This window comes from Zosterops lateralis (genome assembly GCF_965231275.1).
Source record: "Zosterops lateralis genome assembly, chromosome: Z".
Lineage (NCBI taxonomy): Eukaryota > Metazoa > Chordata > Aves > Passeriformes > Zosteropidae > Zosterops > Zosterops lateralis.
The window spans coordinates 65,277,855-65,303,889 of record NC_139800.1 but is presented as its reverse complement, the minus strand read 5'-3'; the positions used below and the strand labels follow the sequence as shown (position 1 = coordinate 65,303,889).

The 26,035-nt window shown below is 44.6% G+C and overlaps 1 protein-coding gene across 3 annotated transcripts in view; it reads right to left on the bottom strand.

The window, feature by feature from the left end:
• The window catches only part of MCC (MCC regulator of WNT signaling pathway), a 207,448-nt gene extending 190,774 nt beyond the window's left edge, over window positions 1–16,674 (bottom strand). For 2 of the 3 annotated variants that reach the window (XM_083884575.1, XM_083884576.1), the window contains exon 1: window positions 16,529–16,674. In XM_083884575.1, the coding sequence (XP_083740701.1) occupies window positions 16,529–16,665 (137 nt within the window). In that variant the 5' untranslated portion in view covers window positions 16,666–16,674. The remainder of the gene's footprint in view (window positions 1–16,528) is intronic. The other variant, XM_083884577.1, reaches the window with a different exon arrangement.
• Window positions 16,675–26,035: the final 9,361 nt, after the last annotated feature.

Here is a 26,035-nt window from a genome sequence, read left to right as displayed (position 1 = left end):
ATCCACGCAGGAAAAGGAGCTGTAAGTACTGCTGGTTGAGCGGGTGATCGGGCGAGTGTGTGAGACGTGATCTGATCACGGAGCGAGTGTGGACTTCAAGGTCGCAGTTCCGTCTTTTCCCGCGAGGGGAGCGGTCGGCCGCGAAGGAAGCGATTTCGTGTGAAACTCTCTTACATCGCTCGTCAAAACCGGGACGAGGGAAGTCTCGGGGACCGATCACGGAGTGGGCAAAAAGGGGAAGGGTACGTCCTGTTGAGCTCGGGAATCGGTAAACCCTTTTTGCCAGCGGACCAAGGTAAGGGTCCAAAGAAAATCCGAAAGGATTAGAGAACCGATCAGGAACCCTCGGCACAGCTCGCTAGAGGGGGAGTGATCGAAAAGCCCCATCCCCTGAGAAACAACCAAAGACACAACGCACAGGCAGAAAAGTCGACTTGCAGGAAATTTCGAAGATTTGGTAAGGAAATTCGCAAAACATGGGACAGAAAAAGAGTAGACCCCAGAAAAAAACCCCAGAAAGACCCCCCACTGGTAAGGGAAAGGGAACCATGAAAATCCCTCGAAATAGTCCCTTGGGGTAGATGTTGGAGCATTGGGGAGATTGTCCACAGAGGAAAGAGAAATCTAAGGAAAGAATGATTTACTATTGCATGGATGTGTGGGGTGGAGAGAAATTGGGGGAACACCTCACATGGCCAGTAATGGGATCATTTGAAAGCTGGACATGTAGTGAGTTAAATCACTATGTGAAAAACAAGAGCCCCTCGGATCCCGAGAAGAAGGAATACGCCCGGCTTTGGCTAAACACCCGAGCTGGTTTGTTCCCGATAAAACAGAAAGGGCGGCCCGGAACCGGGACCGAGCCCTGGGAGCCCCTAGATCACCTCCCACCTCCCTACATTGGGCTGAATTCCCCACCCTCTCCAGAGCAAGTGGTGCCCACAGCCCCCTCCGATCCTCCAAACCAGCTTTTGGGGGCACAGGCATCTCAGGTGGGGAGTCATGCCTCCCCTCCATTGTCCCCACTGGCAGCTCCCTTACTGCCACTCCCGCTCCTGCCTCTCCCGTCTGGCCTGGGTCCGTCGGCGGCGCCCCCGCCGATAGATGCCATGGCCACGGGAGCCCCCTCTGAGATCCCGTCTGCGCCAGCTTGGGGGCACTCTCGGTCACCTTTTCCGCCGCCACCAGGGTTGCTCCGAGCGGAGGAAAGACCCCCCTCTGCTGCACAGGCGGCAGTCCCGCCCCCGCAGTCCGGGAAAGGGAGACAACCCACTGCTACCAGTTCTCCCCCTGCTAGCAGAACCCGATTGAAAGCAAGGATGGTGGGTGATGAATGGGGAGAGAATGAGAATGTGGGACACAGTTTACTTCCATTAAGGGAAGTACCAACTGCCCCAGGGATCATTGGATTTGTAAATGTGCCTCTCAACACAAGAGACGTAAGAGCGTTCAAAAAGGAAATGGGGCGATTGTTGGATGATCCTTTTGGTGTGGCGGACAGGTTGGATGAGTTCCTAGGGAGCAGCATTTATACATATGAGGACCTGATGGCAATCCTGAGGTCTTTATTCAATAGTGAGGAAAGAGAGATGATAAAACAGGCGGGTATCAGAGACTGGGACCGGAGGAACCCACAGGGGACACCTGGGGATCAAAAGTGGCCCAGCTCTAGCCCAAACTGGAATGCACAAACAGAGGACGGGAGAAGGAGCATGATAGATCTAAGGAACATCATAATTCAGGGCATCCGGGAAGCTGTCCCAAGGGGTCAGAACATTAGCAAGGTTTTCAATGAATGTCAGGGGAAAGATGAATCCCCCACTGAATGGATTGAGCGATTAAGGCGAAGTCTACAGATATATTCTGGGACGGACCCTAATTCCCCTGTGGGGGAAGTTCTGCTCAAAACTCAGTTTGTGGCAAGGTCATGGGAGGACATTCGGAAAAAATTGGAAAAGATAGAGGGTTGGCAGAACAAAAGCTTGCAGGAATTGTTGCGGGAAGCCCAGAAAATATACATGAGGAGGGAGGATGAAAAACAGAAAGTACAAGCTAAGGTTTTGGTAGCTGCGGTGAAGGAGGTCCAGAGACAGGAACAGGCTTTGGGGAAATATAAAACCTTACCCCGAAAGTCTCAAGGCCCCCGAAAAGCAGCCCCAGACACAAGAAGGGAACTGCCCGAGTGCTACTATTGCAAAAGGGTAGGACACCTTCGGAGAGACTGCAAAAAGAGAATGAAAGATAAAAAAGTATTTCAGAAAGATTAGAGGTGTCAGGGGCTCTTCACCTTGGGGACCAGGACATCTAACGAGCCCCTGGTAAAACTAAAAGTAGGTCCCCAGCGTCAAAAAACCGTTTTTCTGGTGGATACCGGGGCAGAAAGGAGCACTTTACAAAATCTACCAATAGGGTGCACGGTCGGTAAGGAGAAAGTTGTGGTGGTGGGTGCAAAAGGGGATCCCTTTAGAGTACCTGTGATAAAAAGTGTGGAAATTGAATCAGAAAATAAAGTCTGCCTAGGGAATTTGTTGTTGGTAGAGGAAGCTGATTACAACTTGCTAGGGAGAGATATGATTATCGCCCTTGGAATTAGCATAGTTGTAAGAAGTTCCGATCTTGTGGTGAAAATGTTTAAACTCACTGAGAAAGATGAGGCAGACATCAATCCAGAGGTATGGCACTCTAAAGGGGAGGTGGGGAAGCTAGAAATAGACCCTATTCATATTATAATCGAGAACCCCAAGGACCCTATACGGGTCAAACAGTATCCCATTCCCCTGGAAGGGAGAAAGGGATTGAAGCAGGTTATTGATGACCTCTTGAGGGGAGGAACAATAGAGCCATGCATGTCCCCCCATAACACCCCTATACTGGCTGTAAAGAAGGCAGATGGAAGCTATCGGTTAGTTCAGGATTTGAGGGCAGTGAATGCCCGAACCAGGACCAGGTTTCCGGTAGTGGCCAATCCGTATACTTTGTTGAATCGGCTCACGCCTGAGGATGTGTGGTATAGTGTGATTGACCTGAAGGATGCATTTTGGACTTGCCCTTTGGATGAGAAAAGCAGTGATTACTTTGCTTTTCAGTGGGAGGACCCCGATACCAACAGAAAACAGCAGTTGAGATGGACAGTGCTTCCGCAAGGATTTGTAGAATCCCCTAATCTATTCGGGCAGACCCTGGAGCACCTCTTGACTCAGTTTACCCCAAAGGCAGGGACGAAATTGTTGCAGTATGTGGATGATCTGCTAATAGCAAGATCTTCAAAGGAGCAAGTGAGGGAATGTACAGTGGAATTGTTAAACTTTATTGGAGCTAAGGGTCTGAAAGTTTCAAAATCCAAACTGCAGTTCACGGAGCCCGAAGTGAAGTACCTGGGGCATTGGCTGTCCCAAGGGAAAAAGAAATTGGACCCTGAGAGAGTCGCGGGAATTATAGCGTTGCCCGCGCCAAAAACTAAAAGGCAAATACGCCAATTATTAGGGCTCCTGGGATACTGCAGGCAGTGGATTGAGAGTTTCAGTGAAAAGGTAAAATTTCTGTATAAAAGATTAAACACCGACAGGGTGAAGTGGACCGAACAGGATGAATTAGACTTTCAAAAACTAAAAGAGGTTCTCATGACAGCCCCAGTACTGACCCTTCCAGATGTGAATAAAGAATTCCAGTTGTTTGTAGATGTTAGTGGGCAAACTGCACAGGGAGTCCTGACTCAAGAATGGGCCAACAAAAAGAAACCCATAGGATTTTTATCAAAAATCCTGGATCCTGTGAGTCGAGGTTGGCCTACGTGTTTGCAGGCTATAGTTGCAGTGGCACTCCTGGTGGAAGAGGCGAGAAAGATTACCTTCGGAGCCTCTCTGGTAGTTTACACCCCTCACAATGTGAGAAACATTCTGCAACAAAAAGCGGAAAAGTGGCTGACCGATTCCAGGCTTCTGAAATATGAAGCCATTCTGATCAGCTCCCCGGGATTGGAGTTGAAAACCACCTCGGCACAAAACCCTGCACAGTTCATGTTTGGAGACCTTTCTGAGGAACTACTGCATGATTGTGCTGAGATCGTGGAACTTCAGACAAAAGTAAGATCAGATTTGGAGGATCAGAAATTGGAGGGGGGAGAAAAATGGTTTGTGGATGGGTCGGCAAAAGTAGTCGAGGGGAAAAGAAAATCAAGATACGCAGTAGTGGATGGCAGAACAGGAAGAGTGGTGGAATCGGGTCCCCTAAGACCTGAATGGTCGGCCCAGGCTTGTGAGCTTTATGCTCTGCTGAGAGCTCTCAAAGGGTTAAAAAGAAAGAAGGGGACCATATTCACTGATTCTCGGTATGCGTTTGGGGTGGTTCACACTTTTGGGAAAATTTGGGAAGAAAGGGGCTTGATAAACACAAAAGGGAAAGGTTTGGTCCACGGCGAAATGATTCGACAAATCTTGGAGGCAATCAGGGAACCAAAAGAGATTGCGGTGGTGCATGTAAAAGGGCATCAGATCGAATTGCAATTTCAGACGCGTGGGAATAACCTGGCTGACCAAGAGGCAAAAAGGGCAGCATTACTCACAGTAAGAATCCCCGAGGTGATTGGAGAGGAAAACTCCGGAATCCAAATATGTCCCTCTGAAAGGGACATTGAAGGATTTAAGGAGATGGGAGGGGCATTGGAGATGGGAAAATGGAAATTGCCGGATGGAAGAGAATTGGTCCCGAAAGGTGTGGCCAGAGGGATCCTGAGACGCCTGCACAAACAGACCCACTGGGGAACACGAGCATTGGCTGACCAGTTTCTGAAATTCTTTGGGTGCAAGAGGATCTTTGAGTTGGCAAAACAAGAGGTACAGAGGTGCGTGACTTGCCAAAAAGTGAATCGATCCAGATCCAGACAAGCGGCTTGGGGAGGTCATCCTCTTTCATACCGGCCGTTTGAAAGGATCCAGGTGGATTTCACTGAATTACCAAAGGTCGGGAAGTATAGGTACTTATTGGTTATTGTGGACAAATTGACACATTGGGTAGAGGCGTACCCAAGGGCAAAAGCCACGGCTCAAACGGTTTCCAAAGTATTATTAGAGGAAATAGTCCCCAAGTATGGAATCGTGGATTGCATAGATTCAGATCAAGGGACTCATTTTACCTCGAAAATCATAAAACAATTAACCGAAGCCTTGGGAATCAGATGGCAATATCACACCCCCTGGCACCCTCAAAGTTCAGAGCAAGTAGAAAGAATGAATCAGACCTTAAAAACTCAGTTGGCAAAACTCATGCTGGAAACTAAGATGTGTTGGGTAAAATGCCTTCCCCTTGCTTTGTTGAACATAAGAACCATGCCTCATTCTGATACGGGACTGTCCCCCTTTGAAATGTTGTATGGGATGCCATACAAACACGGAATGCCTGTGGGACATCCCCGAGTCGAGGATGTGCAGTTACAACCTTATCTCATCACTGTAAACAAAAATTTACAGGAGCTCAGAAAGCGTAGACTCATCCCCCAAAGTGCCCCTCTCGGATTTGCGATTCATCACATTCGGCCCAGAGATAAAGTGTTAATCAGAACTTGGAAAGAGATTCCTCTCGCCCCGCAGTGGGAAGGACCGTTCCTAGTACTACTCACAACTGACACCGCAGTTCGAACCGCTGAGAAGGGTTGGACTCATTCATCAAGGGTGAAAAAGATCGAGGACTCAAAAGCCTCGGACTGGAAGGTCACCACCCCTCCTAGAGAGCTCAAAATCAAACTCAGGCGTCAACCTAGATGACCGACCAGATAAGTTGTAATACCCCAGGTTGTGAGTGCTTTCCTTTCATTCACTTTGAATGCGTGTACTGTAAACAGGTTTAGGTCACCCATTGTTGGAGAGGGAGTCGACCTAAAGGTCTGTGCACTAACTGTCTAATCGAGGAGCAGGTTAACACAGACCGCCTCTTAGTACTTGCCACTCGGGCCGGACTTTTTGAATTAGATTCTCCTGAGTGGTATCAGATTTTCAAAAAGGGAATAAAGGGAAAATTGGACGCTAAAGCAGAACCCTTAGCAACTGAGTGCCAGAGGACCATCAAAGTACCTTGCCGAGGAGATACAATCAAATTATCCCGGTGGGCAACCTATAAGAGAAGGTTTGCCATCAGGACCACACGGGCCCCTGAAGCAAACCCTTGCTGTCGGGAAGATGGTTTACCCCGCCGTATGTTCACATACGGGCGATGGGCAAGGCAGAGGGGTTTTTCGGTGGAGAATCCTGACGGTCCTAAGCCTAGCCGTGTGCTGGGCCAAGGGGGCCCTTCCAGGGGCGCTCCTGGGGGAGAATCCTCCCGCAAAGTGTGAATGGTGCTTAACAGCACCAGAAACCGAGCCGATAATGGATTGTCCTCTAAAAAGGCAGTTGGGTGATTGTTGGGCTAATGGCACTCGATTTCACCTTTGTGAATTAGAAGGAAGGGTCCGGTGCCAACGCTCAGGGGCAAGTCCTAAGGGCGGGCTGTTCAGGGATCCTGCTCACTCACTCGTTAGACGAAGGCGGGAGCTCGAAACTCCTCACCCGGTACCAACATGTCAACAATGTAACAAAACTGTATGGATGGGAGGAAAAAGGCAATCTACCTTCCTTGCCTACTATAAGGTGAAACCCCTGTGCTACGACAAAGCGAAACTAAAAATATGTAATATGGGTGGAAAATTGTATTGAGAAGGGAGGAATCTCAAACATGAGGAAACGCGTTTCTTGGACTCAGAACCCATCATTTTCGAGTTATTGCCTCCGGGAGATAAGCGTGTGTGTTTGCAGTTTGACCAAGTTTTTTGTTTTTCAAGGGACGAGGAAGGGATGGACCCTGAAAGTAAAATGAAACAGGTAACATTGGAACTCAAGAAAAAGGAAGCTGAGGCCAGAAAGAGGAGAATTGAGCAGGAAAGGTTGAAATCGCTCAGTGAACAGTACGAGCAATTGGAAAAGCAATACGGGGATGAGGGATTTCCGGCCCCTAACCAAAACCTCTTTGTAGAACTAATGCAGAAGATAGCCAATGAATTGGGGCTGACGGATTGCTGGATTTGTGGGGGATTAAAGTCAGCCGAAAGGTGGCCCTGGAAAGGAGAAGGATTAGCCCCGGAACAACTTCTAAAATGGGAAAGCTCTAAATTGTCAAAAATAGTAAAGAGACCGGAGGGATGGATTTTGGAAAAAAGGATAGTAGGAACTATCTGCATCAGCCGGGAGGGGAAGGAGTTCACCGACCTGGTGGGTTATACTCCTTGCATAAATACCCTAACGGTGAATGACAAAACACGGGTCTGGCAACCTGAACCACCCTCCGGATATTGGAGCCAAATTCGAGAAAAAAATTGTGAGTGGTTTGAGACTATGGGACTTTGTTGGCACAAAAGTCCCGGGGCTAATCCATTTCAAGCACTAGCGGGACTGAGAGAGTACTGGGACGAGCCGGGTAGAACCAATATAGGCTGAAAAGCTCCAAATGGGATATATTGGATTTGTGGAAAGAAGGCCTATAGCAAACTTCCCCGGAAATGGAAGGGGTCCTGTACCCTAGGAATGATAAGACCCTTCTTTTTCACCTTGCCCAGAGCCGAAAGCAGTTTGTTAGGAGCTCCTCTGTTCGAAACATTAAACCGACAGAGAAGGGAGATAAGACGAGTGTTACCCATAGCCGGAGGCAACCAGAAATGGGGGGAGGAGGAGTGGCCCGCTGAAAGAATCATTGAGTATTATGGGCCAGCCACCTGGGCTAACGATGGCAGTTGGGGATATCGAACACCTATTTACCTCCTAAATAGGTTAATTCGGCTGCAAGCAGTGGTAGAAGTGGTTTCTAACCACACCTCAAAGGCCTTGGAACTCCTGGCAAAACAGCATTCACAAATGAGGGCTTTTGTGTATCAAAATCGGCTTGCCCTGGACTACCTGCTAGCAGAGGAAAAAGGGGTCTGCGGCAGATTCAATGAATCAGAATGCTGCATTGAAATCGATGACTATGGGGAGACTATCAAAGGGTTAGCACAAGAAATAAAAAAGGTGGCACATGTGCCAGTCCAGAAGTGGAATTCAATTCTTCAAGCTTCATGGTGGGACCAGCTGTTCGGACAGAGGGAATGGTGGAAGAAGGTAATATTCTTTATAACGTGCTCCATTGCAGGCATTGTCTTCCTCCCGTGTCTGATCCCTTGTTTCATTCGACTGATACATTCAGTCGTCCAAGGGATGCAAATAGCATCCCTTCCCATGGATCCAAAGGCAGCACAAAGGAAAACTGTGTCCAAAATAATGAAACTTGAGGAAGAAAAAGGTAAAAGAAGGGCTGCAGAGGCCCTAAAGGAATTCGAAGAGGAGCGGAAGCTCCAACAAGGTGATGAATCCTCCCAGGAGGACTGGGAAGAATGTGACTTTTTAAACTAAAATTGAGGTCAATAAAGGGAGAAAAGCGAATTTTTAATTTGATGAATTATTAGGTGGGGGACTGTGATAAAAATAGGGTAAAAATTCGTGTATAAAATAATAATTCGATGTATAATGAAACAAAGCTAAAGTAAAATTGTAAAATCCAATAGAAGGGTAACCGTTCTCTCTCAGCCTGCTAATCTCAGTTGCAAAGACAGGACGAAGGTCATCAACTTAGACAAAAGACACTGGCCAACCCTGATAAGAATCACTTCCTCGCCAAGGCAAGGAGAAATTCCTTCCTGACAACGATGCCAATTTCACCAACCTTCTGGTGCCACAAGCGGAATGAAATCAACATAAGACAGACTCTTGGAATTGACATAAGAAAGGAGCCTTCCCGGAATGAGACAACTAGACTTGATGAGGTCCGGGAGGGCCATCGAAAAGAAATCCGGACTATTCAACTCACCTTGGACACCTAAACTGCCTAAGGGCAGAAAATTCCTATAAAACGGTGGACTGAGAGCTGCACTGGCGTGGACTAGGGCGTCTGGCACATCGGTGCGGACCTCTATCCACCCAGCGCGCGCTGACAATTTCCTATTATTGTGGTTTTTCTCTTTTTCAAGTGCTCGATATTCTGTTATTAATAAATTGTCATTTATTAACCTGAAATTTGCCTTTGCATTTATAACACAGTCAAAATATGTATGACCTGCTGCTTCAATAAATGTCAGGTAACCTCTAGCCTACCCCAGCATACCCTACCCCAGCAATCAGAGACAAAAAGGATTTAAAAAAATATTTAGAATCCATCCACAGCTACCAGTGAAGTACTTGCATGTGGCACCCTCAAACAATAAATACAAATAAATACAAGGAGTTAACTGGAAGAACTCTTCTCTCATTCAAGTGCCTCCCAACACAATCCATCAATGAATTTCAAACTATAGGTTTTGGCAAATTAATTCTAAAAACATACAGAGAGTTGCTCCCTAGGAACACAAGCTAACCAACAGTGATTAAGGAGGATGCCAACTCCCTTGTCTGCTGTAAATGGAGGATGCAATCACACATGAGCTAAACAAAACCAAGTATTTACCATAATCCCAGTCATACTGCTAGAACAGCTACCAGTGGTTCCTATGTTATAAACCCAGGGCTATGGAGTTGCTAGAAAGACCAAGCACCAAAGCATCTTATGAGGGCCTGAGCTCCCTGCCACCCTTGGGAAGAAAGTAACAGAGTATATTTGTGAAGTTAATCTTTCAGAATTGCCACCAAAAAACCCAAGAAAACAGAAAGGAAAAAGAAATCCCAGTTAAACAATTCCCTTTTTTTTAATCTAGAAAGGAAATTACTGACTTTAAAGAGTGATTAGCTTCTCTTATAGTAATAACCTAACTAATATAGTATTTAATAAATAAATAAAAATAATTAATAAAATTAATAAATATAACAAATAACTACATTGCTTAAAAGCCAGCTGGATGGTAACTTTCAAAGGGATCAAACATTTGCATTTTCAAGTGAATTACTGTTTGGTCAGTATTCCTACTGTACAATCTACCTGGACAACAAGGTCCTAAGAAAGAAAATACAGTAATACCATGTAACAACAAGTCTGAGATACGTACTTTAGTCCCTTTTACAAGACTAACAGTGTCAATGAGGAAAGAAAAAAGCAATATATAAAACATACCAAGTAACTTCACTAACTCTAAAACTTTAACAGCTCCAGCTAAAACACCTTTCAGGTCTCTGATGTTTACATAAGAACTGGATTAACCAATTAAAAAATATAATGTTCAGAAAATTTAAGTTTTGACTTTGACAGTGTACCAGTTGTAAGAAACACAGACATTGAAATATGTGAAAAATGAATGCTCACTTTAAAATTTCAAAGGCTTATTAAAACCTTAAGAAAATGCAACAAAGGACTGAATAAGGAAAAAAAGCAATGCTGGGAGTGTGGAACTAAACCACCATGTGCTCACCCACAAAAGGGCTGCTCTGCCTTTTAAACCCCCAGGGTTGCATCAGGTAACCCTGGCCCTTCCCAAAGTCTGACAATCAACTCTCCTTCACCATCCATTGGTGGAGACTGCATTCTTGCAACTTGACTGGAGGTCAGGTGTTGCCATGCTGTGCCTCCTAGTAACCAGCCTGCCTTCCTCCCAAATGCCTCAACTACCAAGGCCATCCAGTAAAAGCAACACAAGGGGGAGGGGAAAATCGATTTATGTGGAGAACAAATCACAGTAACATAACTGTACATCAATAAAACTTCTCTTAATATACACGCAATATTAATCCCTTAAATGTGACAGCCAACCATCGCATTACTCATCTATAACAAAACACATAATCCTTTAATGAATGTTGATTCTTAGTGTATTTTCTAGACACCATATTTAACAAAAGGGATACCTTTTCCTTCATCCTAAACTAAACATGTCTCTCTGGCTTTTCATACACATCCAACCGCCTGGCTTTCTCTGTAATTTATTCCTTTTTTGGTTGTGATGCTCCAAGAGGACCTGTGGAAGACAAAGCTGGACTAAAACCCCACAAAATTCTATACAACTGTGGCATCATTGGCTAAGGAAAGTTTCCAGGAGAAACCTCAAAACAGACTACAATCATGTGAGAAACAGCACAGTGCTTCCCGTCACCATTTTACTTGGCATAGAGTAAGTATTGTGCTGTATCCATATAAAAGCAATCCTTCAGTTACATGGATCACAAACCCTGTGACAGCCTCCTAATGGAGATGGATGAAGACTGAAATTAGGTCTAGGAAAAGAATCTGGGAGCTGAAACTGTTTTCAATGCAAACTAAAGCAGTAGTGCAAGGACAAAGAAGAACATTTTACCAAGGTTTGGGGGAGTGGTATGGGGGTTTTGGAGATTTGGGATTTTTTTTCCCCTGGAATTCCTAAAACTGAGCTGATTTAAAGAAAACACAGAGCAAATAGGCCAGACCTCCAGTGAGAACAAAATCCTGTACTCGAGTCTTAACTGTTTTAGCTTCATGGTAAGAACAGCCCGACTATATGAAGAGCCAGACTGAAGGTAAGGACTATGCAAAGCTCGGTCCCAATCTTGCTGACATTTTGCAGACTGCTTTTAAAGGAGGTCTCCTTGTTAGACAGCTGGATTGAGGCCAGACTTAGGACTGTACAGTACTGAAATCAAACTTCTTTTGAAATTTGAAATCCCAGTAGCTGCAAAACTAACAGAATAAGTATTACTTCTCTCACAAGACTTCAAAGGCAATGAAATTTCCATCTGTTCTGTAAGAGTTGACCTTTTGTAAACCTCTTGCTTGTAGGATAAATGGTTTTATCACTCCCTAGCCTGATGACATTTGAACACTCTCAACAGCTTGCTCCTGATACTGCTTTCAACCAGCACAGAATACCCTGCAGAGACTAGAAAGCCTCTACATGCAGAATATTAACTCATGCCCAAAGTAAATTTTCAGAGATCCTTTCTGAACATGTTCACACTACTTCATATCTGGTCATCTTATGGATTAAACACGTGTTTTACCCACAGTGGTAACTTGACTGGTCACAGACAACCCACACTGATTTTGCTGCTTCATTTTATCAATCCTTATGTGCTTCAGTAAGTATCTCTAAATATTAAGCACAGAAGTTGAAGCACATTATCAAAATCAAACACTTGGGAAAAAGTTAAATGAAGTGATAACGATTGCTGTGGAGAGTAACAGAGACCATAGAAGAATAAATCCCCTTTAAAAAGACAATGAATAGATGAATCCTTTGTCTTCTTGAAAATACTGGGGTTTTCTCTTCCAATAGCATGTACCCACTAGGTGCAGAAACACTGAACGGGGAGGGGGTGCCAAAATACACTCAGCAAGAAAGCTGTGAATATCCTACTACTCTGACAACCCATTAAAAAGGGAAGGATCAGCCTGTACCTGCAAAGGTTTTGAGCTCCCAAAGCTACTTACCACTAAAACCACTCAGGTAACAAATCAAATTCAACTAGTTCCTTTAAACTGCTTCTATGCAGGGCTAGAGAAGGCAGACATGCAGCACGTCCTTTTAAAAGGCTGTATAAGCTCATTACAAAGTTAGTATGTTTACTGGGTTTTGAACATCTTATTCTACTTTTACCAAGACTTTCTGTAAGACATTGACCCAGTGCAAAAAAACCAAAATATATTTGTGTACAGACAATACCATTTTCAAACCAACTCTACAAACAACCCTTAATTCCATTATTGTTAATACAATGACAAAGTTCTAGCTGAACTAAACACTAGCTTTACCTTTTTTCTTCACAATCCTAAAATTCATCTTCAAAATTCTAAAATTCAATCTATGCTGAAAGTTAAAATTGGAAAACTAGCATATCTGTAGCTTAATAATGAAATTAATTTTTTCTTCACCCATTATTTCCACAGCTCATGCCTTCATTTTTTAAAAGCAGAAGTATTTCCTACAGATTCAAAGTTACCCTTACACTTTACAGATTACAATAGAGTAATCCAAAACTCATTTAGTGACTTCTGCAGTGACGATGCAATTCATTATGTGCTAAATGGAATTTCAGTACAATCCATATAATAAAGCTACAAGGCAATTAAGTTTCTGAAGAAGACACTAATCCAGCCTGTCACCCATAAAACCCAGAAATCAAGGCTACATATGCAGACAGCATCAAAAAGAAAAAAAGCACACATGTCCTCCACGATTCACCAACCCTTCTGAAATTGAAAATGTTTATAAATGTAACATTAGATTCTGAAACTTTTCAAAGCAAACAGAATAAAACAAAGGAAAGCAATTACTGTTTTCTTCAGTTAACAGGTTTTTGTTAATAACAACACAGTCCAGCTACAGCTGCAAAACTGAGGTTCTGCTGTAAACAGTTTTTAAAGCTGCCTTCTGCTCTCAGCAATGCTCATCCAGCTGATCTCAAGAATTCAGAATCCTTAATTGTGGACTGCTTTGCAACTGAGTTGGGGGTATGGTACAGGGCGGGTTGGAGGAGGAGGGTGGTACTTTTTGGTTGGTTAGTTGTTTTTTTTTTAAATTACCTCTTGTTGTAGAAGCATCAGAAGAATGCCAAACATTTGCAAGATATTAAAATAATTACATAACAAACATTAACCCCAAAAGAATCAAAAGCCATTTCAGTACAAGACAACAAGTGAAAACCCTGGTGTTTTCTTAGTACTTTTCTCTGGCTGGAAGCTGCAAAATTTCAATATGTACATGTCAATGCAAGGCTCAAAGACACTAGTTTAGCATTTCATATCCCATAGTTCAGTGTCTTATGAATTATAACCACCAATGGTACATCCTTAATTATGCTTTATCTTTTTGATATCAACCTATTTAGAGCCTGAAAATTAATCAATATCTCAGGTGAGAGCCTGAAAATTAATTGGTATCTCAGGACATGCTCCTCCTCTCCATCTGTGCCTGTACTTCCCTGCTACTATTTGAAGAGGTTTATTACAGTTTGATGCACAACAAAGCATTTCCACAGCTGAGACACCATGTTATTTCATTAGGAATGCAAACATCTCTTTTCCCCATGCAATAGAATTAAATACACACACACATGAAATGCCTGCCTTTGCTGCAAGTATAAAGATCCTCTTTTCCTTAACAGCTCTGAAGCTGGAAAAAAAGAAACCTTATAAACAAACTGCTACATGTGCTAGGCAAAGAAGTGACTGACCAAGCTGCAGGCCTGCAAACAGAAGGGATACTAATTTTCAAAAATAAAATTTATATTCAGTAGCAACTGCAAAACTGCAAATTTCAGCCCCATTGCATTGAAAATAAGCTAGTTTTTAAAAAGAAGCTCATGCTAGCAATAGGTCATCAATCACAGTCATGTCTACTTCTAGTGCAGAAGGAAAGAGATGATTTTACAGTGCTAGCTTCTATGTTTTCAGGTCTTTATACAAATGCTTGGGCATTTATTGCCCTGTTTAACCTGCTGTGAAAGACATCATGACATGCAGAAGTCAGCTTCCAACCTCCACTTCCAGAGAAGTCCAAAGAGGCAGGGCAAGAAGGAACAGGAAAACCAAGCAACAGGCCCGTATAAACTAACAAAAAAACCCTAAAAACAAACAAACACAGAAGCCAGACAAACACCACGCAGAAATTTAGTGTAAAAGCAGCTGTAACTTTTTTGCCGTTATTTTAATCTGTTACATTTAAAAGAATACACTTACCTAAACACTAGGGCTCTAAACAACAACAAATCTCCAGCTGCTATACTTTTAACAGGGACATTGTGAGTCCATAAAACTGACAGTTGCCTATAATACTGTGGTGGTACATACTAAAAAGACATCCAAATCCAACTGGACAAGTTTCCTCCTGCAAAAGCTACTGCCATAGAACAGATTATAAGCAAAATTAAGTAACTACAGAAAGTAAGAAAGACATTCCATTTATAGAACTCACCACCCAGGCTAGCTAATGAAATAAAGTAATGTCAAAGATAATTTCTGAAATATTCCTTCGCTACTTTGTCACACATACAGAGATGTAAAGGAAGACAGTAATTTGTAACACCACGTTCTCTGATAAGGGCCACAGCAGTTCTGCCTTGAAGGCACAACTCCCTTCTGAAGCAAAGTATTAGCAACTTTCAACAATGAACCCACCATCTCCTGAAGGATTTCCAACCACCCCCCAGCCCTGGGCTTTGTTGCCATTTCCTCATGAAGTCCCATGTCCTTACTCAGACACACCCTGGCGTTTTCAACACTGTAGTTCAAGCATCACTCTGAAACATCTACTTTGAAGGACACAGAATACAAATCTGGGACAAAAGTTAGGGAATGTGGACTAGTCAATCAGAACTTAGTCGCTTGTGTCATTGTAACATCTCTCAACTGTCTGTATGAAACACTAAACCATTAACATTCCCCGAGTAAGGTTTTAAAATTATAAATAGACAGAGAGTTTACATTGCAGAAAAACATGACAGTACAGAAGAGCAAGTGTGCTCTGAGGAGACAGTGAACATCACAAGTTTTCAGACATCAGAGTAAATTCCATGAAGACCATAAACAAATGGAAAGGGAGCAGTCTTAGCACAGTGGTTGGAAAGTACACATTTTCAAAGTTTGTATTTCAAAACCACAACTGTCAAAATAATCATTAGACTGAGGGGGGGAAGGAGTGTTGAGGGAGCTGTTTAGATAAAAAATATCACAACCCTTGAACTTCATTTTTAAAGTAACTGCCAGTTGTTACAGATTTTCAACAACTTTCTGGCTCCAAAGAGATGGCAGTGGGGATTGAAGTTTACTTAGCCGTTCCGTGGGGTCATATTTGCAGGTTACAGGTTAAATGGCAGACTTAAGGAATTCCGTCACTGAGCCTGTTCTCTAGAGGCATTTGCTAATTGCAAGGAACAGCATAAGTTTTATTTAGAAAATAAAAGATTCCACGGCCTCTGGCAAATCCTGCCTTTTGAAGTTCAGTATTTTTTAAATTATGGCGTGAGAGCTCAGAAATACCATTACCACAAAACCAACTCCTGACCAAAACACACTGCCAGTGCTCCCAGACACATAAACATTCCACTGTGGCTTATTTCCAACTATCTGCTCCAAATGAACAAGCTCACCCTTTCCCACCAAAATCCACCAGCTCGGGTGACACTGCTCAAACCCTCTCAGGAACAGCAGATCCTCATTTAAACGAAATTTAAACGAAACTGTGTAACAGGAATATTGATTAAAACGTCTGACAAAACAAAATCATAAGATCCAGGAGAACAGTACAAGTTTTCTCTTAGATTACCCACGACTTTTCTCTTAGATCACTCGCCGGCTTTTTACGTGTTTACTTGCAAAAACCACCTGCCCGGGGCACGAGGTGATAAAACCCAGGATGTGAGGCGCCGCCTTTCAGCCCCGGCGGAGGTGGAGGCGGTGCGGGTAGGGCTCCCGCTGTCCCGGGACGCTCTGGGTGCCGGAGCCCCGCTGGAGCCGCCGGCTCCGGGAGTTGTCCCGACACTGTTCCCACTCGCCCGCAGGCTGAGCGCCGGGGAACGCGGGGCGAGGGGAAGGACGGATGGCTCCGCACCAGCAAAGAGCCGCCTCCCGCTGTCGCTACCTGCTGATGAAGCCATCCCCGTCGCCGTCGCAGGTCTGGAAGAGGCGCCTCATCCTCTCCTCCTCGCCCGTGCTGGAGGTGTCGGTGCTGCTGCTGCCGGCGCTGCTCACCTCCGCCACGGCGGCTGCCGCCATCATGCGCCCCGCTCTGCAGGAGGAGGAGGGGGAAGAGGAGGAAGAGGAGGAGGAGGAGGTGGAGGAGGCGAGGCTGCCCCGGGCGTCCGCGATTCCCGGTCCCGTCGCGCCTGCGAAAGGCCGTGGCGGGGGCGCTGCCGGCCCCGCACCCACCGCCCGCGAAGGGACAGCCGGCCGGGGCCCCGGGGGCTCGGGGCTCGGAGGGGGCGGCTGAGGCTCCGAGCTCCCGCCCGCGCACGGCATCGTCCGGCGCCGGAGCACGGCGGGAGCCCCGGGAGCGGGCGGGCGGTGCCACCGGCCCGGGGCCAGCTGCCCTCTCCGCCGGGGGCCGCTGAGTGCGGGACGGACCCACACCCGCCCCGAGGGGCACTGCTTCTCCTTGCGCTGGGCAGGGCCCGCCCTCCTCATCCGGGGGTGCTGCTTTGGCCGCGGCTTTGGCCGGTCCGTGGAAGCCAAGAAACCCCAGCGTTTTCTGTAGCCCTGCGTTTGCACTCCAGGATGTTTGATGGGGTACTGGTCGGCTTTCTGAAGAACAGAGCAGCAGCAGCCCCTCTTGACTCATCCAGTTCCTTTCCACTGATCAAATTTTATCTGCGAAGTCAACGATTCGTTTTTCTGTCCCTGGACATGTTTGTGCCCTATACCTTTCCCTGTATGTTGGTCTCCTTTTCATTTAAAGAAAAATTTTCTTTGCAGACATCATGTGGGCAGATGAAAAAAATAAAATCGTGCCTGTATAGTACAGCTTCGTCATTTCCTTTTGTATCTTTGATACCCTTCTCGATACCTAATTAAGTTTTAGTCAGTGCTTTTTATTCTTATTCGTATGAGAAGAAGTGATACAGCACCGATCTGTTTTATCTCTACTGGAAACAGGTATTTTGAAACACTCTAGAACAGCATTTTGGTTTGCATATGCGTTGTGTTTCTTACTCCATCCTCCTGAGATTAATTTGGGTCAACTAGGTTTTTTTCTTAACCTATTTCTGTGTTCGGGGAAAAAAAAAAAAAAAAAAAAAAAAAAAAAAAAAAAAAAAAAAAAAAAAAAACCACCCAACAAACTTTGTTATTAAGGATACGCATTTGTCACATAGTATCAGGTATTATCCTTCACCTATTAATTAAATCTTTGAAGATATCCAGTTCATGCCATAAAATATCTTGATCTTCCTTGTTGCTGACAGGGATATATGAATATATATGAATATATAAATTCAACAAAGTTATCACACTTGCTGCACAATGCCTTTTAAGTACATTTACTGATGGCAACAGTTCTAATTGTTAATATTTATTGTACCTTGATACAAGGTAAAGAGGTCCTCTGGCATTTTATTAACTAAAACTACTTGCAAGTGTAAGCATGTGAGAGGAATGACAGACTTGTCTTTACAAACAAGCAGTGGGGTCTGCTGGTAGATAAAATTAACACAGAGAGACAAAAGAAACAATGGGAAGGATTCTGCTGATTGATGAATGGAAAAGAAGATATTTGCCTTTACCAACAAACTGTAGGTTTTCTGATAAATGAAATTGGATATTGAAAGGTGAAAGAAACAATGGGAAAACCCATAAATTCCATAGAATTAAAAATTAAAAGGGGGGTTATACATTAAAGGGGAATTTTAGGTATTAGACACGCCGCAAAGCCTATAACTCTCAAGTGTCTCAGCCAATGGGGAAAGAGAGAGGGAAATGTGGCCGGGAAATTAGGATAGAATAGGAGTCTGCGTCCTCCAAAATTTGAGAGACCCAAGGGAGAATGCCCCATGGCCTCTCCTTTTATTCAAATAAAATAAAAAGACTCCTCTGTCTCCTTTTTGGACATAAACCTCTGGCGTTTGTGCATTAATTTTCCTAACATATGCATACACTCACTCTTGTATTGTCTCAGTCTCTGCAGATTTCCTAATTACGTTGCTCACACTAATTCTTGCTGGATGACCAGGGCATTGTAGTATGGAGCCAGCACACTTCCATACTTTTTCAAGGCACTGAAATCAGCGAATATTGCAACTACCCTTTCAGATGTTCCACCTCCTGACACACAGTGATCTGACTCTTAGTCTTAGCACATGCTTTTTCAGTCCTGGGTAGGATGCTGCTCATGTGTGATATCAGCTGAGAACTGCAGCTGTTTGTTTACACTGGGGACAGGAGGAGATGTGAAGTCACAAAACCATTTTCTTCAGCCAGATCCCACAGACAGTTAAATACCATGCACAAGAATCGTTGCACACATTCTGCAAATATAGCATACACTGTTTCTTACTAAGAACGAAAATTCTTAACCACAGGGAGATGGATTCTATGTATTCGTATGTGTCCCTTTTGTTTTGATTTCGCCTTAGATATTCTTTGATTCTGTGATTCTTTACAGAGTGCTAAAGCAGTGTTCCTTGACAAGGCCACCAGTGTCAGCAAGATCGGACCCAAAATACAAGAGAATCTCCAAGAAGAATCTCTTTCCATCCTGATGCTATCTGCCAAACCTCACAGTTGTCCAGTTCTCACCTTTTTTTAAAACTCACGTCCCACTTCTCCTCTAATCTAGATAACACTTCATCTTTTGTTCTCATCTTAGCAGCATGCTTCACGCAGTGGCTTTCTTTGTGGATCAGAAATTCACCCATTCCTTATCTTCTCTGTGCTCATTGTGAACAACTTTTGAGTTGGTTGAATTGAGTTTCTCCTGCTATTTTTTTTGGTTTCTGGAGATCAGCTGTATATTTTTTGCATTTGGACCAGTCCCAAGAAAACCTGGTGTGGTGGTTTTTGACTTTCCCTGATAACAAATCACCCATACCAGTTCCTCCTTGCTGATAGGAACAGCCGATATCCTAGCTGTGGTATGGCATGCAAGACTATAAAACCAGCTGAGCTTGCTGGTTTAAATCATGGTGCCCATTTAATTTTTTTTAAAAAAGATGCATCACATCAGTTGGAAAGCAATACCCTAAGTTGCAGTCACATTCCTGTGCTTGCTGTAAGTTATGTGGCACACCTACAGCCAAGAATGTGAATTTCAGATGGCAAACCCCCCCACATTTAAAACACAAACTATGCTGTGCAGCAGAAAATACAATTCTGCCTGAAGTGTCCCTGGTGTGAGGGGGGTGTGGTGCCTATAAAGTTATGAAGAGAGAACACGGAAGGAGGGCGAGGAGTGAGAGTTCCGTATGGCTGTGAGAAGCAAAATAGGCTTGATATTTCTCAAAAGAAATATTTTTAAAGTTTGTATCTTTTCTATTTAAGACTGTGTGTTTTAACTGTCAATATGTTGGGTATTTGTTTGTCTTCTTATGTAAGTTAAATGAATCTGTAGTTTTTTAATATTAATCTATATTCTACAATATGAACTTTCCATAATGCCCTGATTTATAAATGCAAATAAGCATATACCAGGCAGTCAATGCAAATGTAAATAAAAATGCTGTAGCACTACTAGCTGCACTTACTCTCCAACATTTATATACCCAAAATCTGACATCTCTGAAGAATGGGCAGGAGACACCTGATTTTCAGAGATGCTAGACTTAGACTCTCCATCAAATCAACTGGACACTTAGGTTCGTGTGATCTCTGAAAGTCATGTCTACCTCAAATTAGGTGTTGAACAATAGGAAAAGCACTGTAAACCTCTCTAAATTTAACTATAAATAGTTTTGCAGTAGAAAACAGCTTAAGTCACTGCATTAAAAGCTGCCAGATGACCAAAATTGATTGACCAAAAAAGAGAAAAACATCATTCTAGATAACATTCAGCCGTGGCATTTTTCAATTAACCTCTTTCAAAACCCACCAACAAAACAAACAGTAACTTAATTTGCAAGCAGGAAGTTTTAATTTAGTAATATTCCCTTGAGCAAGGTAGCCACAGTGTGCAATGCAGAACTTTCTAATTTCTCAGCATCCAGAGTCCAACTGCCCAGAATGCCACCTCTTTCAATTTCCTAAATGCTACATCCAGCCCTTTCCATACACTTGCTGAAAAGTTCCCTGTTGCTCCATGAGGTTCTTGACCAATAGACTGTCACTGTTATCTGAGTGACACTGTCACCCAACACAAATAGGTTCTCTTGGAGACATTGACAGAGTGAGGATGGCACTAAACCGTAAGTACAATTAAAAGTTTGTTTTCTTAACAGGATGTTATGATTGACACAGAAGAGAATTTATTATTAGAATGGCACAGGATTTCTACAAACAGAGTCAATATAATGCAATCTGTAACTAGCACCGTAGGGAATGTGTAATACGATTTAACTTATAATTTCTAATTACCTGGATCCTCTGCAGCTCAGGTGAGGTCCCAATCCAGGTTTGTTGTATCAGTATCACAATCAAAATCTCGAGGGGCTGAGGAGCCACAGGTTGTGGGGGCTGCCTGGGAAAGCACAGCAGGGCCTGGCAGCCAGGACCCACCCAGCCATCCCAGCCAGGTCAGCCGAGGACATCAGACACCTCCCTGGGGATAACAAAGGCAAGGCTGGGACACGGGACCGGGGTGGAGCTGGCTTGGCCACCAGGCACTCACATAACATGACTTTGCAAATGTACACCAAGTTACTAAGATGTGGATGTGATCAGATCTAAATCTGTTCCTAGCCTATATAAAGCATACCCAGGTAATATAAGGGCTAAGTAAAAGTGATTTCCTATGTAAATTATTTTTTTTATTAGGAAAGTGAAATAAAAAACATACTGTATTTTCTATTATATAACTTACAAAATGCATATTTTTGCTGCTGCTGTAAGATAGATGGGGTGTTAGCTATTCTCATTGCTGCCATTCCTTAGGTATTCAGACTGAAGATTTTGATGTACACTATGATCAAAAACAATTCCTGGTGGTATCAAATGAGAGATTATCCTGTGTTTCAGTCAGCTTCAGATAAAGACCATATTTTTAAATTGATCTTGATTGTAACAAAATTTAAAGTATGAGACATATAATGTGAGTTTAAATTAATGTTATTTAAAATATCACTGTGTACAGCAAACTGCATCTGTTTCTAACAGGGCCACAGTTTAGCTAGGAAATTGCTAGTTAAATTCTCCTCAAAATCTTGTATCTGAGGTCACTATATTGTCTTCTTCCCATTACTTTGTTTAGATCTACTTCTCATCACAGGCCTATGATTTCAAGCTCTATCTAGAAATAAAAGTCTTATGCAGTTTTTTCTGTGGAATTCTGAGCAAGTAGAGCTGTTTGAAAACTCTTAACACGGTATATTAGAAAGACTTTGTTTTGGTTTGGTTTGGTTTGGGGTTTTTGCGGGTTTTTGTGGTTTTTGTTTGTTTTTGGTTTTGTTTTCGTGGTTTTGTGTTTTTGTTTTGTGAGGACAATTTTTCTTCTCCTGCTCCCAAAAGAGATCTGCAAAACTGAGATATTTTATCAAGGATAGAAAATATTTTAGATAGAATATTAATGCCTCTTGAGAAGCTTTCTACTCATTCTTCACCTTTATAAATGCTCAACCAGCTTTAAAACTCTTCTACAAGTGTACTTTTTTTGTGATGACAATGAATAGAAATGACAGCAGGTTTTCCCTTTTTTACAAAAATATGCTAAACTTCTCTCCTACTCAGACAGGTTCCTACTCCTGGATCTTACAAAAGGATCCATAATTTGGATACAGAAAATTGGAAATTAATTTTCTCATTTCTTGTATATCCATGTAAACAAAGATATTGAATATTTCCACTATTTTTTATCAAAGTATTTTATTTGAAGCTGTATCTCTGTTAACAAAATACTACTTTGGTCAAAAAGTGGGGGCACATGTAAAGATAAATAAATGGTCTTTTTGTAGACTTTTTGTTTGACTATGAGGTAACCTCAATAACTTTTTTCTGCAGCCTACTGATGACAGTGATAGTTAAATGTGTTCTGTGCTCCAGAAAAATTCTACAACGTAGGTATTATTTTAGTCAAAATATTTGAAACAGTATTCTAACAGGAAATTACATTCTGGATAAATAAATATCCACAGGGAGCAAATCAGTTCCACTCAGTTCCAGTTTCAGCAAAGACACAAGCACATGAATCCCAGGTATGAAATCCTTCTGCCTTCAGTCTAAGCTCACAAGACATGGGACCCCTGCAGTTTTCATGCTGCCTTTATAATTTGTTCTAGACACAGGGAGATGTGTTGGCACAGGATCATTTCCACTCACCCTCCTGTTCTCTGTCATTTGCTCACCCTGGAAATCGAGTTTCTCAGTTTAGGAGGGAAGAGTAGTGGAGAAAGCTGTGGGAAGAACTGGGGCATATCTAACCCTGTTGGGAGTCATGCTCTTCCCAGCCTTCCTTCTGGATTCATTGCTGAACTCTGTGGATGCCTTGAGCTCTGCAGGGAAGGTTACAGTTTTCCCCTGGAAGTTCAAGAGCCCAAGCTCTGGACTGCAGCAAGTGAGGACCTGAGAGAGGTTGTTTTACAAGGACAGAACTGATGAAAAGGCTTTTTCCTTGATGTCTCAAAAATAAATAAAAATTGAAGTGAGTAAAGGAAATGGAAAAGACTGATAAGTAAGATATTATGTGTCAGTAGATGATGAGAGAGGTTACAAAAAGGGATGGTGGCAATCACCCAGATAGAGCCCACATCAGCAGCCAAAGGTCTGGAGAACTATCAGTGTATACAGCAGTCTGCAGTAAAGCAAGAGATGCCCATTTCCACTGCAGTTCATTTATTTAAAAAAACCTCTTCATATAATTTGACATCAGTCTTGCTTTCCTAAATGTGTGTAAATACAGAACTTACTTGATAGGATCATTAATAATCACAGGAGCCAACAGCTGTCTGCTTATAAATTTACTATGATGCTTAAAAACATACTAGAATTCCCTTTTTAAAAAATATATATAATCAAGGAACTGAAAAGAGAAATAAATCTTGTGCTCTTTCATTAACTTGATCTTAAAGAATTGGCTCACCAGTGATCCTTGCATTATATTTCAACAGCTAATAAGTCTTACAACACTTAAAATCTTTTAAAAATCCCAAACAAATAAAACTCAGGAAGACTAACTATTTTGCAGTCAAACCTGACACAAACCTGACACATAAGAGATAATGCTGTTTCACCAACTTCAATTGCAGTTCTTTTTCTCTTAGAACTAGCATCTTTTGCGGAACATGAGAATATTTATGAGAGTTTTGAAAAATTGGAAGGATCCCTGTTCTTTAATGAGCAGGCTGCAAATCCCCAAGTGACAGTCTGCCTTTCACACCATCTTTTACAGTCTTTGGTAGAAGGAGAGTTATTTCCAAAGGGAAAGATGGACAAAGGCCAACATTGACTCAGCATTCCCTTTGCTTCCCAGATATCCATCTGATCTACCTTGCCAGGAGGGCTGCCCTGCGTGGGAAGAAGGACCAGAGGGAGAGCCTGTGATCATAATGGCAGATGAAATACCTCTGCTTATACATAGATTTATAGATCTGTAGTTATATTTATATTTACATATATTTACATTTAGAGTTTTATAGAGTTTTTATACATCTATATATTTATAGATCTGCATAGTTAAGTGTGTATATAGTTATAGATGTGATAGAAGTGTATTTAAATATATGTAGTTACATTTATAGATTTGCACAGTACATTTATAAATGTGTAGAGTAATATTTATACATCTATGAAGTTGTATTTATAAATCTCCATAGTTATGCAGTTAAGAGTTATAAGGATGTTTAGACAGATAGACTGATATTTGTGTAGGCCTAGGCTGCATTTTTAACTCTTTCTCCCTTGGCTGCCTTTTTCATCTATTGCTTTTCCCTGTCCTCCTCTGTCCTCTGTCCCTGTGCTGGGTCCGAGCGGCGGCGGAGCAGCAGTTCCAGCCGCACCTGGAGCGCCGGGAGCTGCCGGGGGCCCCGGGCAGTGTCCCCGGAGGAGCTGCTGGAGGAGCAGCAGTTCCAGCCCCAGCTGGAGCGCCGGGAGCTGCCGGGGGCCCCGGGCAGTGTCCCCGGAGGAGCTGCTGGAGGAGCAGCAGTTCCAGCCCCAGCTGGAGCGCCGGGAGCTGCCGGGGGCCCCGGGCAGTGTCCCCGGAGGAGCTGCTGGAGGACGGTGAGACAGAGGGGGCTCAGGGGGCTGAGGAGGCGCTGGCGCTGAAGAGACGGTGACCTTGAGGTGCCGGGGGACTGAGGGGAGTAGAGGGCCACGGTGGCACTGAGGTGACAGGGAAGGGGCACAGGCTGAGGGGGGCGGTGGGTCTAAGGGGATGGGATGGGTCAGAGGGGACTGAGGGGACTGTGAGGGGCTGAAGAAACTGAAGGGGGCTGGGGGTTTGCTGAGAGGACGGCGGGCCTGAGGGGATGGAGGGGCCACCAGGGAGCACAGAGGGGTCCGGGACTGCAGCTCTGCCAGGCCACGGAACCAATTCCAGAGCCTCCACTCTTGTTGCCAGAGCTGCCCTGCAGACCTTGAGGACAGCGGCAGAGTGACGGGAGCCAGCAGGGAGAAGCTGCAGAGCAGCAGCGAGAGCAGCGCCCAGCCGAGAGCCCGGGTGAGGCCCCAGGGCCGGCGGGGCAGGCCGGGGCTGGGGGCGGCGGGGCCTTTGGCCGTGGCACCGCCCGGCTGGGCAGGAGCGGGCCCTGCCCGTGCTGGGGCTGCTCAGCGCGGTGCCCCGGCCGGCACAGGGGCTGTCCTTGGGCCGGGGGCTGCCCTTGGGCCGGGGGCCGTCCTTGGGCCGGGGGCTGTGCGGGCACAGGGCTGTCCTTGGGCCGGGGGCTGCCCTTGGGCCGGGGGCTGTGCGGGCACAGGGCTGTCCTTGGGCCGGGGGCCGTCCTTGGGCCGGGGGCTGTGCGGGCACAGGGGCTGTCCTTGGGCCGGGGGCTGTCCTTGGGCCGGGGGCTGTGCCGGCACAGGGGCTGCCCTTGGGCCGGGGGCCGTCCTTGGGCCGGGGGCTGTGCCGGCACAGGGGCTGTCCTTGGGCCGGGGGCTGTCCTTGGGCCGGGGGCTGTGCGGGAACAGGGCTGTCCTTGGGCCGGGGGCTGTCCTTGGGCCGGGGGCTGTGCCGGCCGTGCCGGGCTGTGCCGGCGGCTGCGGGACGGTCCCGCCGCGGCCGCGCTCCCCGCACCCTGCCCCGCTCGGCTGCTTCTCCTTTCTAACCCTCCGGGGGGGCTCTGAGATTTTCCCTTCCCTGGTGGAAGTGCAGGTGCCGCCAAGGGAAACGTCCTGATACTGATTCAGTGTTCCCTTGGCCTCCCAGGTGGCCCATCTGCTGTCCCTGTCCAGGAGAGCTGCTCTGCACAGGAGGAAGTGACAGAGGCTTTGAGGATGGGGCAGCTGGAATCCCGCTGCTTGTAGTTCATTTTAAACTTTAAACTATGAGCAAGTATGTACTTGTTCACAGAGAGGGATA